Source organism: Callorhinus ursinus, unplaced genomic scaffold (genome assembly GCF_003265705.2).
Source record: "Callorhinus ursinus isolate GAN/ISIS: 27379988/994484 unplaced genomic scaffold, GSC_fseal_2.0 scaffold46, whole genome shotgun sequence".
In the NCBI taxonomy this organism is placed as follows: Eukaryota; Metazoa; Chordata; class Mammalia; order Carnivora; family Otariidae; genus Callorhinus; species Callorhinus ursinus.
The window spans coordinates 11,650,370-11,662,446 of NW_027397108.1; the positions used below are offsets into that span (position 1 = coordinate 11,650,370).

At 61.1% G+C, this 12,077-nt stretch overlaps 2 protein-coding genes across 6 annotated transcripts in view; one reads left to right on the plus strand and one right to left on the minus strand.

The window, feature by feature from the left end:
• Positions 1 to 269: 269 nt before the first annotated feature.
• Positions 270 to 11,622, minus strand: VPS9D1 (VPS9 domain containing 1). Of its 5 annotated transcripts, XM_025860513.2 has the most exons (16): positions 11,388 to 11,622; positions 10,117 to 10,192; positions 8,234 to 8,326; positions 7,971 to 8,133; positions 6,523 to 6,634; positions 6,386 to 6,448; positions 5,992 to 6,044; positions 5,802 to 5,889; positions 5,531 to 5,616; positions 4,709 to 5,199; positions 3,557 to 3,686; positions 3,156 to 3,364; positions 2,795 to 2,891; positions 1,430 to 1,534; positions 1,002 to 1,087; positions 270 to 872 (listed from the first exon to the last, which is right to left on the minus strand). In XM_025860513.2, exons 1-16 carry the CDS (start codon positions 11,484 to 11,486, stop codon positions 865 to 867), a joined length of 1,959 nt encoding a protein of 652 aa, XP_025716298.1. In that variant the 5' UTR covers positions 11,487 to 11,622; the 3' UTR covers positions 270 to 864. The 5 variants fall into 5 exon arrangements, 2 of the variants coding, with proteins under 2 accessions (XP_025716298.1, XP_025716297.1); XR_003205869.2 differs by having other exon boundaries at positions 270 to 1,087; positions 1,374 to 1,534; XM_025860512.2 differs by having other exon boundaries at positions 270 to 1,087.
• Positions 11,623 to 11,625: 3 nt separating this feature from the next.
• Positions 11,626 to 12,077, plus strand: part of ZNF276 (zinc finger protein 276) — a 17,728-nt gene continuing 17,276 nt past the window's right edge. Inside the window, exon 1 of the mRNA XM_025860331.2 lies at positions 11,626 to 11,742. The gene's annotated coding sequence lies outside the window, so the exon portion shown is untranslated. The remainder of the gene's footprint in view (positions 11,743 to 12,077) is intronic.

Genomic DNA, 12,077 nt, shown 5'->3' on the forward strand with positions numbered 1-12,077 from the left:
TTCTCCTCTTCAGGTGCAACACAGATCACAGCACAGGGCACCCATGTGTGTTTCCCACCTGGAGAATGAAGGTGTTTCCCGAGAGCCCTTCAGGCCAAGAGGTCCAGTCCCAGGTCCTGCCCAACCCACTTGGCCCTGCAGAGCACGTCCTGTCCCAGGGGGTCTGGGCGGTGGTCTCTGGGACAGTCTGGCTCTTGCTGGTCAGCAGGGGAGGGGGTTGTGCTACTCAGGCCTCCATGCGGCCAGTGGAATGGCGAGCACGCGAGCTGTGCAGCACGAGAGATCAGTGACCTCTTTATTTTTGGCTGTGTCAGTGGCTGCCCGGGGCACGTAACAAAGTGGGCGCTGGGCTGCAGGCAGGCACTGACCCTTGGGTTCACGCTGACCCAGAAGGGGACATGCGGGGATGGGAATTGGCCAGGGGTCCAATGCCTACCGTGCCAAGGGCCGGAGTGGCTCAGAGGCCCCAGACACGGGTGGGTGCCCTGGGGGTGCCTGGGCTCCAGAGGAGAATGGAATGATCAATGCCCAGTAAGTGAACAGCACAGTTTCAAACCACCTGGGCCCCAGCCCTTGGGTGGGAGGCAGGGGAAGGGGCCAGGCCCTCTTCTTGACTCTAACAAGCGACTGGTGCTGGAAGCTGACTGTCACAGGGATGGGAAGAGAGAGAAACCAGACCTGCCCTCTGCCAGGCCCAAGGCGCCCTCCCTACTGCTGAGTGGCTGGGGCTGTGAGGACACGTGTACAGGCCCCAGGGGGAGTCCACAGCTCTGCTGTTCGTGCACAAAGCCTCTCAGTCTGAGACAAGAAAGAGATGGGCCTACTTCTTAGGAGCTGGTGCCTCTGAGGAACAGCGGTGACTCCTCAAGTCCCTGGGGGCAGATGTCAGGTTAGGGCAAGTGTGAGAGCTGCAGAGCCCCACCACAGCTGGCCTAGTGCCCCCCCACCCCAGCAGGTGACTCCTGGATGGTCCTCAGCAGGTCCTGTTCTCCTCTACTTGCCCAGGGCCCCCCGGGGCAGTAGCTCCACGTAGTTCAGGGCACTCTGTAGTGACGTCAGGCAGTAACCCTCCTCTCCAATCAGGTACCTGTGAAGAGGTGGGCCCAGGCAGCATCTGTCACCTCCAGGGGATGCAAGGAGGCCCCCAGCACCTTGGAAGGGGTGTCTGCCCTCATGGGGCAGGACCTGGATGCTGAGGTCCCACAGGGGTCTGTCAGGGAGGCTGGGCTAGAGGACAGCCCACTCCCCAGGCAGATGCTACTCAAGGGATGCCCCCCCGCCCCGGTCCTGTCCAAGCAGTATGCTGAGAAAGGGGAAGTGGGAAGGGACTGGGAGAGGGGACCATGGGCCATGTGCGCAGATGGACCCCCGACCTGGGAGCACGTGCTCAGTGCATCATGCTGGCCTGACTCCAGCCGGGGGCTCCTACCCCTCATGGATGAACTCCTCCAGGGCTGCACACTCTGACACCAACTGGGGGAGACCGCTTCTCAGCACCACAAAGGACAAGATGGGCAGCAGGTCGTCGGCACCGCTGTTGGGTAGAGGCACGGGCTGGCCGGTAGGCTCTGGTGGCCAGTATGGCTGCTCAACCCCCCAAACCCTGCAGCCCCCAGCTCAGCCTGTGGAGTGGTCCAGGGCTGACCAGCTGCTCTCCCTGCGCCCCTCCTGCCCGCCTGTGTGGGGGAGTTGGGAGTGGACGCAGGGCAGTCCCTACAGGCAGCAAGGCCATCCCTGAACGGGAATCCTGTGCTGCGGAGCCCACGGCTGGACGAGGGGCTGCCCCCACAGTGCCTGCCCACACCTGGGGAGCAGGATGATGGAGGGGGCGGCCCACCTCCCAGGCAGCCTGCTGACACCCGGGACCGGAGCCAGGCACCTGAGATCCCCCCCAAGAGGCATCTAGGGGAGCTAAAAAGGTGCCAAGGGAGGCCCTGCAGGGCACGCAGAACCCTGGCCCATGGGGCCCACAGGCTGGTGGTCTCCGGGAAAGGCATCGAGCAAAGACTATGGCTTGAGTATGACCACCAACCATCTGTCTCTTTCTCCTTGGGTGGAGCTCTTACCTGCTGATCTCATGCTCAACTCTGGCTTCTACCTGCCCATTACCTCCAGGCCCTTGGGTGTAGTAAGTGCTAAAACCCACCCACCAGGTTCAAATGACAGGTGCCTTCATTATAACACTGGTTCCTGGGGCAGGGTGGCAACAGACAGAGCCCCTACAGGTGCTGAGGAGCTGCGAGACTCAAATGGGGGCCAGGGCAAGAGGCTGCTGGCCCCAGGAGGATGCAGATAAGACACAGAACCAGGCATCGGAGATCCAGGTAGAGAAGACCCCTGCCTCACCTCAGGAAAGTGGGGGCAGGGATGATGCAGGAACCCCAGGTCTGGGGGCTTAGCACAGGGAGCAAGCTCTTCACTGAGGCTGAGGCTTTTCCCCCAAAGTGTGCAACCGAGGGACCAAGCACGTGCTTCTGGGACAAGCAACCCTAAATTTCACCAGATTAGCCAGGTGTTCCCTAACTCCTAAGAAGCCCTGCCCAGAGGGGCGGGAATGCATCGTTCATGGGGGCTGGAGCCTGAGCCCTTGGTGGACAGGGGTACTCTGCTGGACGATGAACCCTGCAAAGCTCACTGTAGCAGCGGGATTCGGGGCCCAGGGCCCCAGAATCCAGGCAGAAACCTGCAGTCCTGCTGCTTGGGGCAGGACAGGAGGGCTCTCTCTCCCCCAGGCCTCTACAGGCAGTCCCCCACATGCTCAGTGCCCACCCCAGTCTGTGCTTTTGGGACTCACATGGCTGCGGCACCCACTGGGGGTTTGGCCTCAGGGGCAGCCTCCTGGGCCTGGTAGTAATCCTCGGCACAGGCACAGATGACCCGCAGGACCCGCACTGTGGCACAGAAGTGAGGCTTCAAGAGAGGGCTGAGCGGAGCCGATCCCAGGACAGCCCAGAGGCCACAGCAACTCTTAGGCACCCACCCTGAGAAGCTCCCTCCCGATCGTGCCCTCACACCCCTTATGGCCCGTGAGACACACCCCCACTTGACGGGAAGAGGGTCTGCAGCTCAGGGCAAACAGACTCCAGGTCACCTGTGGGATGGAACCTTATCTGAGCATGTTCCCCCTTCTGTGCTCCCAAACTGCAACCCCTCACCAATGCACTCCAGCTTCTTCTGGGGGCAGCTCTCCAGGACCAGCAAGCCCAGCTCTTGGGCTGCAGCACAGTAGGGGTAGGCACCAGCTCCTGTGGCCTCCAGGTCCCGGGGGAGGAGCTTCCTGGGAATGCCTATGGCGGCTGGGGGTGCATTCCTGTAGAGCTCCATGCTTCTGCTCAGGGCGGCCTCCCGGAGGCGGTGCACACTCCTGGGGCAGACAGAGGCCAGGTTCAGCTGCCCGGGGACCCTGCCCCAGGGACGGAGGCAAGACTAGGGAAAGCTAGCTATACCCCAAGTCACAGGGGCGTGGGTGAGGCATCTGAGGATGGCCTGAGAGTGAAGCACCAGCTGGAAGGGTGCCCCGGGGGCCATCCGTGGGGGACTGGAGCTGGGCACGTACCTATAGAGTACCAGCAGCAGGGGCCATAGTGGAGAGAAGAAGGGCTCCTCGATGCAGGCCAGACATCGGTCCTTGGAGGCGGCCACGTTCAGGCCTTCGAAAGCCAGGAGGGTGAGCGAGAGCAGCCTGTCTGCCGGGAGCAGAGCCGGCACAATGGCGCTGTGGGGACGGCTGGGCCCTGCAGCCCCAGGCTGGCAGCCCCTGGAGGTCATCCCCAGCCAGCCTGGGGTGCCCAAGTGGGCCCCATAGCCGCCCCGTCCTCTCCCACCCTCCGTGTGGACAGCGCCACAGCGTTCCGGCTTGGTGGGATGGGGGTCTGCCTGAACCTCCCTCCACTCCCCTCAAGCTTCCCACTTCTGTGTCCACGGGGTCTGGGGGCAGAGCACCCAGGAGCTCACGGAAGCATGCCCCGCTCCCCTGAGGAGCTAAGAAGACAGAATGAGGAAGGCAAAGGACAGCCTCTCTCTGACGGGATTTGTACTCCAAACTGAGGGAACCTGCAAGAACTTTAGAAGCATATTTAAAACAAGACCTGAGACCCAGGGAGATGGGAGACCCATCCAGGTGACCTCGAAAGGTATTCCAAGCCCCCTGTTGAGACCCCCTCACTGGTTTTTAGAAAACCCTGAAAGCCTTCCTCCTTGGAAGGGACTTGGGAGTCACCAGCCACCCTAGACACCAACCCTTAGGGAATCCACACACTATTCTCAAAATGGAAAAATTCTCAAAATTGTCACCACCAGGCGGCACAAACCTGATGGTCCTTGCTTTGGAATGACCTGAGTCCAACCCTATGGGCCAGCCAGGACCACCTGGCGGGCAGAGGATCTGACAGCGGACCCTTCCCCAAACCCTTCCCAGTGCAGCCCAGGGAGCAGACAACCCGGGATCGGGGAGACCTCGGGCCCACAGCCGGTCCCAGCCGCTCTCAGAGCAGGGTGCCTTCCTGTCTGCTAAACACGGAGTTTGCCCCAGAGAAGGGTGGACAGGGAGGGCTCTGCAGATCCAGCGTGGCTGGCCGCCAACGAGAGGAAAGCCTGTCCTCCCCAGGGCCCATCCTAGGCCTGTGAAAAGCTTTCTGCGGGGCACAGACTTCAGAGTTGGAGCAGCTCTCCCCCCGCCCCCCCGTTCTGCGGGCACGCTGGCCCTCACCGATGGCGTTGTGTATGTCCTTCACAGTGCTCTTCAGCTGCTCCAGCAGCGGCTCCTTCTTCACCCCCGTTGTGTGGGGCTCAGGCGGCCTCCCACGCCCCCGGCCCCACCCCTCAGAAGTAGCCAAGAAGTGTTCGAGGTCTTCAAAGGAGCTGTCTTTGCCCTGCACACCGGTCAAGCTATGTGCCAGGGGTGAGGGAGGCCCGGCAGGGCTGCTGTCTGGCCCTCTGTCTGGGGGGCCGGCCTGAGTGCCGTCTGGGGGCCGCAGGGCTGGGCTGGGCTCCGCAGGGGAGAGCATGCAGTAGAGGCTCTGCGAGGGCCGGAGCCGCCGGCTTCCCGGAGCCAGCAGCCCGTCGGCGTCTGGGGGCAAGGAACGGCAGCCAGGGGCAGAGGCAGCGCCAACAGCGCCCCTGCTCACGATGGGGTACAGCGCCCGGTACACCGCACACTGGAGCTTCTTCAGGAGCTGCGAGATGGGGTGGTCGGGAGTGCTGCGAGCACAGGAAGAGGTGTGGGGGTGCAGCGCTGTGGCCACGCCCTCACCCGCCGGCCACCTGCCCACCACGCGGCCCCATCGGACACATTTCGGAGGACTGACGCTTGCAGTTTCCTTGTGAGTGACTGTGGCAGATAAAGTCTGACCCACCCCCCTGAGAAGGTAGAAGGCGGCTGGAAAGGATGTCTGCAACCCCAGCCCTTCCGAGGGAGCCTGTGGGCACCCCATACAGGCACCCCCATCTCTCTGTCCCTTTCCTTTCTCATCCTTTCGTCTGCCGGCCGTCAGGGCCAACCAGGAGGTAGGGGGGTGGAAGGCCCTGGTACCTGAGCAGGTGGGAGACCAGGCTGGTCACTAGCGACAGGTCCCCTGGGCTCTTCTTGAGCTGGGCCCTCCAGTGCTTCGGCCAGTCCTGCAGGGCAGGGGACTTCTTTGGAGAGCATGGCCAGGTCCCTGCGTGCCCCCTCACCAAGGCTGCACCCCAGGAGACCAGCACCACACTGTCCGTGCCCTCCCTGGGGCGTAGGAAGACCCAACACCAACGGGCCCTGGAAACAGCAAGCCGTGACAGGCCCAGCCGCAGCTCCTGGCACTCACGTGGTCTTGCTCGTACTCGAGGATGGCGGCATAGAGGGCCCGCTGCTCCCGCTCCTCCGGGCTCAGGGCAACTTGACTGCAGAACCTCCTGGGGAGAAAGACGAGGTGGGGCACCTTAGGGCTGGGGGAGGAGTTGGAAGTCCCCACCAGTCCTCTCGGCTTGTCCCCAGACCAACGGGAGGAGACGCACCTGTTGGCTGCCTCCTGGAGCCGCAGCCGGCGCTCCTCCATCTTCCTCTGCAGCTGGGGCGGCAGAGTCAAGGCCTTGTCTGGTGGGGCGGCCCCCCCAGCCCGCCTGCACTGAGTCCCCGGGCATCCGGGGGTATGGTCAGGCCAGGCGGGGCACGGGAGGTGGCGGGCCTGAGGACTGGTGCTCGCTCAGGGAACAAAGCAAGCCCTAGCCGAATGGAAGGTTGGAGAGGGGCCCGTGGGTGCTAGGAGGAACAGGAGGGCAGGGCAGGAGCCGTCCCTCAAGGTCACGCCTCTCTGAAGCTGGGCGAATTCTGCCCCCACTCCGGCCCTTCACTTCCCACCTCACCCCCTCTTGCTCAGCTCAGGACACCAGGGACGGAGGGAAAGGATACTGTCTCCTCCCGGGCTTTGGCGATCACAAGGTTCTCCATCATCTGCCGCTGCAGGGACAGGGTCTCGGGAGGGAAGGGGAACATAAGGCCTACTCCTGCTCCAGCACCAACCCAGACCCTCCCCGGGACCCACTCACCAGGGATGTCTTCTGCATGGCCTGGCTGGGGTCCAGACGGGCCATCCGTGCCTCGTAGGCGGCCTTCAGCTTCTGGTTTTGCAGAGAGGCCTCCTCCAGAGGTGTCAGCTCCCTGGAAATAGTGACGAGCTGCTGTCCAGGCCCCAGGAAGCTCTGGAATGCTCTGGTGACCTGAAGATGCTCCCTGGGCGTGCCCTGAGACCAGCAGGTGAGCAGGTGGCAGTGGGGGCAGGCAGGAAAGGAAAAGGAGGGAGGAGGTCTGGGGTGGACTGGAGACCCTGCCCTGCTGACCTCGACCTGCCGTTGCTGAGACCTCTGATTTTTCAAGAGAAGCTGGACGTCGTACTTTTTGCAGATCAGTTATACATGTTTGGCAACAACATGAAACTTTTTAAAGGACTCATGTGAGCCAAACAACTAGATGAATCTGCCACCCATTAAAGAGAGAACCCTGAATACTTGGTAGAAATGGCCACCAAAAGCTACCCCCACCCCGCACCCAGACTTTTGGCCTCACAGGTCTTCATGCTTTCATGGTGGGAGACGGTCAGTTGTGAGGACTCCCGCTGAGGGAAAATTTGTCCTGGGATGGAAGTCTTGTGCCTGGTCCTGCCCCCAAACTGCACATGCAGAAGTGAGGGCCCGGGACCTCTGGGCGGCAGTGGACCTGGAGGCTTGGCAGCACCAGGGCCACGAGGAGCCAGGCCTTGTCCGTCCTAGTGGGGATTCTTGTATCTGACCGTTTTTCTCAGCTCCAGAAACTTCTATCTTGTTAGCTCTTCAAATAATGCCTCTCCCACTTTCTTCCTTTTCTTTTCCCGGAACTCCAATAATCTTAGGTTAGATCTTCTATCTTTCTCTCCGACTTTCTTTTTTCTCTCCCCTCTGTGAGTCATTCTGGGGGTCTATTGACCCTTTAATCAATTCACTCACTCTTTCCACAACTATGTCTGCTCTGTTAAAAATCGACCACTCGTTTTTGTGTGCATGTGTGGACTGTCACTGCAGGATATAACTTGTCGTTATTGTTTTCAGTTAGTTTTAAAAAATAATTTTGGTATCGTTTTTGTTTCTACTTGGTTCTTTATCTGCTGGGTCAGATTTTATGGTTCTTTTGTCCCCTGGCATTATTTTCAAACGTGCTTTTTACTTCTGTAAATGTAGAGAGCACGGTGGTTTAGCGAAACGTCTGCTAACTCCACCTGAATACTTGCAGGCTGTTTCTGCTCTTACTCTCGAAGTTTCTGCTTTCTTTCTGTGCTTGCTTATACCTGACTGTGTGCCATTCGTACACATGCTTTTGTCCAAAGGGGATCTGCATTTGTTTTTGTCAAGCACGAGGCTGTTTCCATTCTCGGACCCATTTTAACTAAAACCATTCTGGTTAGCTCCCTTTGTCTGGACTTCAAACCCAGGCTCAGCCCACCTTCCATTTGGCCCCCTCTTACTTTTTGGAACTTTGTGACTCTGCCGCCTGAAGCTTCTGGAAGATCTCGGGCGGCAGAAACGGAGATAGTCTCCCCCCTTCATCTGAGTACACCCGGCGATGTCGGCTGGTAGACGAGGGGCCAGGAGCACCCACGGGCGTGGCTGGCTTCAGGTGTGTTTTCCCTGCAAGATGTACACAAGCAAGGGGCAGCACGGAGTCCAGTGTCCCACAGAGATGCAGACTTGTGGGGGAGTGCCCTAGGGAAATCTGCTGGAGACCCACCGAGCTTGGCAGCTGTCGACTGGGCCCTCTCCAGACACTGCTCAGCCAGTTTCAGCATCTTTGAGGTATCTGGGGCCACAGGGTCGCCACCTTCTGGGGATCAAGAGACAAGAAAGCCGGTCACCATCACCTTTATCGCTCAAGAGATTCTTGCTGAGATAAACACAAGGACAAGCCCATCCCCTCCTCACCTCTGACCCCTATGCTAGCCTGTCCCCACCCTCATCCTCTCACCCCAGGCCACCCCGCCCCCTCCTCTCTGACCTCTGGGTCACCTCATCTCCTCATCATTTCCGATCGTCTGCGGGGGGTTTGCTTCCTGATGCTGTGTGGGCTCCGAGCTTGGCCAGCCCAGCATCTGACCTGTCATCCCTGCTGGACCATCAGAGCCCCCTTCCTCCCTAACCAGGCCTTCTCTCAGCAAGCGCTTTCCTGGTACTTACAGCCCCTCCTTAAGGTGGGCCTTGGGGTGGCCATGGAGCATTTCACAGAGACAACTTTACCACCTATCTCCTGCCCTCTGGCTGTGCTTGACCCCACCCCTGGCACATCTCTGGGCCTTCTGTTCTGCATTCCGTCCTCCAGGGATCACTCCCGTCAGCAGACAGGGGCTGTAGGAGCTGGACCCCAGTAGCTGTAGTTCCTGACCCACCTATGCTCGCGTTACAGCCAGCCTCTCACTGCATCCTATTTTAGCCCTCTGACTCCCACTGAAACCCCCTAATACCCTCATGTCGAGTCCTTCTCTGAGGGCTCCTCGACCTCTCAGGGTCTGTCTCTTCCATACTGCTGTGCCCTCCTCCCAGGCCTCCATCTTGGAGTGCCCAGAGCTCTGCTAAGCTCACTGCCTCTCTGGGGCAGCTGTGATTCTGGTAACCCCTACCCCTCCCTAGCCATCACGGTCCCATAGCCACCAGGGTGCTCAGCACCTCAAGCACAACATGCTCATGATGGAGCTCTCTATTCTTCCCACACAAGTCTGCTCCTGCCACCCCCTGGACCAGCCCTCTGCACCTCAGTCTCCCCCCAGTTCACTGTCCCCCCCCCACCCCACCAAACAGTGGCTCACTCTCTCCACCCCCTGCCCTGCCAACCAGCAGCTCATCCCCCGCCCCCAGCAAATCTGTGAGGTCTACTTTTTTTTTTTTTTAAGATTTTATTTATTTATTTGCGAGACAGAGTGAGAGAGAGAGAGAGCACGAGAGGGATGAAGGGCAGAGGGAGAAGCAGACTCCCCGCTGAGCAGGGAGCCTGATGCGGGACGTGATCCCGGGACTCCAGGATCCTGACCTGAGCCAAAGGCAGACGTCCAACAGACTGAGCCACCCAGGCGCCCCAAGGTCTACCTTTAAAGAATGTCCCCAAGCCCTTCACTCCTTCCATTTCCAATTCGTCCTATCACTGCTGTCCTCACCGTGGGAGCCTCCTGGAGGCTCTGCTTCCATGCTGGCCTCTCTCCCACAAAGCCTCTACAAGCTTCCCCTTATACCACAATGACCCCAGTTCCACCCAAGGCCGTGACTGCCCCAACTGCACCTACTCTTGCCGTACCCAGCACCCACTCTCACCTCAGGGCCTGTGCACATCCCTCTGCTGGGAGTGCTGCCCCCAGCCCCTGACTTTTCAGCAGCTCACTCCTTCCTGGGCCGGGGTTCGAAGTCCAGTCTCGGTTATGCCCCATCCCATGTCCATCCCCTGAGAGCACCCATCCCTTCCTGCTCCCACATCACACTACGACAGCTCGTGCTGAGTGTTCACCCATTCACCTTCTGCTAACGACGGATGGGTAGGACACAGGACACCCCCGGGCCTGAGACCCACCAAGGGCTAAGCTGTCCATCATTTGTTCAGCGCAGGAGGAGTGGTGAGGCTGAGAGCCGTACCTTTGGTGGTTTCCACTTCTTCCAGCAGCACCTGGGAGATATAGTGGATGCTCCTCAGGTATTCTGTATATGCCTCCTGTGCCCAGGGAAAAGAAATGGCAAGGGTCAGGCCAGTAATGGCAAACAATTCCATCACGCCTGCCTCATGCCGTTGTGGGAAACAGAAATGGTGCTTGCTTATCCCTTGAGTCTGAGACATGTAGCCTGAGCTAGTTAGCTGGTAGTTGCTCCAGGTGCTCAGGAATGTCCTGCACAGATAGTATCCCTCTTCTCTTGACTTGAAGGGAAACAGTGCCCAGCAGGGCACCCATCCCTCCGCTCACTGCCTGTTCCCAGCACAGGAAGAACTGAGATTCTCCAGTGCGCCAGGAGAAGCAGTCCTAACAGTCGCTGTCGTGTTCACTCTGCAACAGGTTTCCTTCCTGAGCAACTCAGGGGCTCTTTAGTCAGTGGCTTGAAAAAAACACAACTTTCCCGGGAGTTACTGAGGAACTGATGTTGCAAATCTCAGAATCACTTTCTGGCTTCGGTTCTGGGAAATCCCTCTCCTGAACCCCCTGAGCACGCCGCAATCTCGAATACTAGACCAGGGTCTGACGGTCTGCAGGGTTCCGAGTCAGAGCACCAGGCACTTGGAACCGCCGCATGACCTCTTGTCGCATCCCGGTTGTCAAATTAACCCTCTTTAGGTCTACAGCTCCGAGGTAACGATAAAACGGGTTCCAGAAAGGATTTCTGACCTGTGGGGCACCTGCGGTGCTAGAAACCCGACTTCGGGAGAGCAGCCCATTGAGGAAGCAGGAGGCTCTTCCTGGGCATAGGCGGCCTCTCCTGTCCGTGGGCAGTCCACGCGGCCGCCACCGTCTGGATTAACGCCCACGCTACCCGGCCCGCATTTCCCTCCCAACAGGCGTGCTGGCAAGACGCCTCACGGAGGAGCCTCAGTTACCCTTTGCAGGGTTCCGCCCCTTTGGGGAATCCGATTAAAGCTGCAGTGTCTTCCCAGGAAAACACACAGCACACAGGGAACTGCTGCTTCTTGAACCCCCCCCCTGCAGACGAGCCCCGGTTGCAAGTCCCCGCTTCGCAGACGGAGACCCGCCCGCAGAGCGCGGGGAGCTGTCCAAGGTCACCGCCGACGCCCGCGCCCCGCGCCCCCGGAGGGGTCCCGGACGGCGCCCCCACCCCCGGCGCCGCCCCCGCGCCCGGGCAGACGGCCGCCCGGGGGGCGCCTGGGGCCGCCGCCCCCGCCTCGCTTTGTGTCGCCTCACCCGGGGCCGGTTGCCGGTGTCCAGCTCGATGGCCCCGTTGGCCAGCTTCATGGCGCACTGCAGCGGCTTCACCGCGCCGTCCCCGGCCGCAGCGGCCATGGCGTCGGGCTCGGGAGGCCGTGGCCGTGGCGGCGGCAGCGCCGGCGCCGGCGGCCGAGGCCTGGACAGGCGGCCCGCGGCCCGGAACGCAGCCCGCGCTGGAGCCGGCACCGCCCGAGCCCTGGACCGCCGGAAGGGGCGGGGCCGGCGCGGCTGTCCTTCCGGCGGCCCCGGCCCCGCCGCTCCTTGCGCTGGGCTCCCGAGGCTGGAGGGGCGGCGGTGCTCTCAGGTAGCCTCACGCAGTAGCTGCGAGCGCGTAAGTGTAACAGTCGGCACCCGCACTCCACGTCTGTGCCATGCCAAACGCCGGGGCCCTGCCGGGCCGCCCCTGCCCCCTCTCCTGGCCTTTCCCTTCGCCGCCCCGCCCCTCCCTCTTCGCCCCGCCCCGCTTCCAGGGAGCCGAACGGGGCCGAACGGCGGAGTCGAGCGGAGACGAACGAGCACTGTCCAGCTGAGCGGACGCGCGAGGCTCTGGGCCGAGCAGGACGTAACCCGGCGCAGAGGCCGGGCCCAGCCCACACAGCGGGGCCGGGCCGAGCCGGGCCGAGCCGAGCCGGGCCGGGCCGGGCCGAGCCGAGCCGAGCCGGGCCG

Bases quoted from the DNA above. Each gene is read 5' to 3' on its own strand.
- VPS9D1 (XM_025860513.2), bottom strand. From the start codon at position 11,486: ATGGCCGCTGCGGCCGGGGACGGCGCGGTGAAGCCGCTGCAGTGCGCC. The intron at 8,134-8,233 runs GTGGGTCTCCAG...TACATCTTGCAG, and splicing joins GTCGACAGCTGCCAAGCTCG to GGAAAACACACCTGAAGCCA. The intron at 5,617-5,801 runs GTGAGTGCCAGG...CCTGCCCTGCAG, and splicing joins TCGAGTACGAGCAAGACCAC to GACTGGCCGAAGCACTGGAG.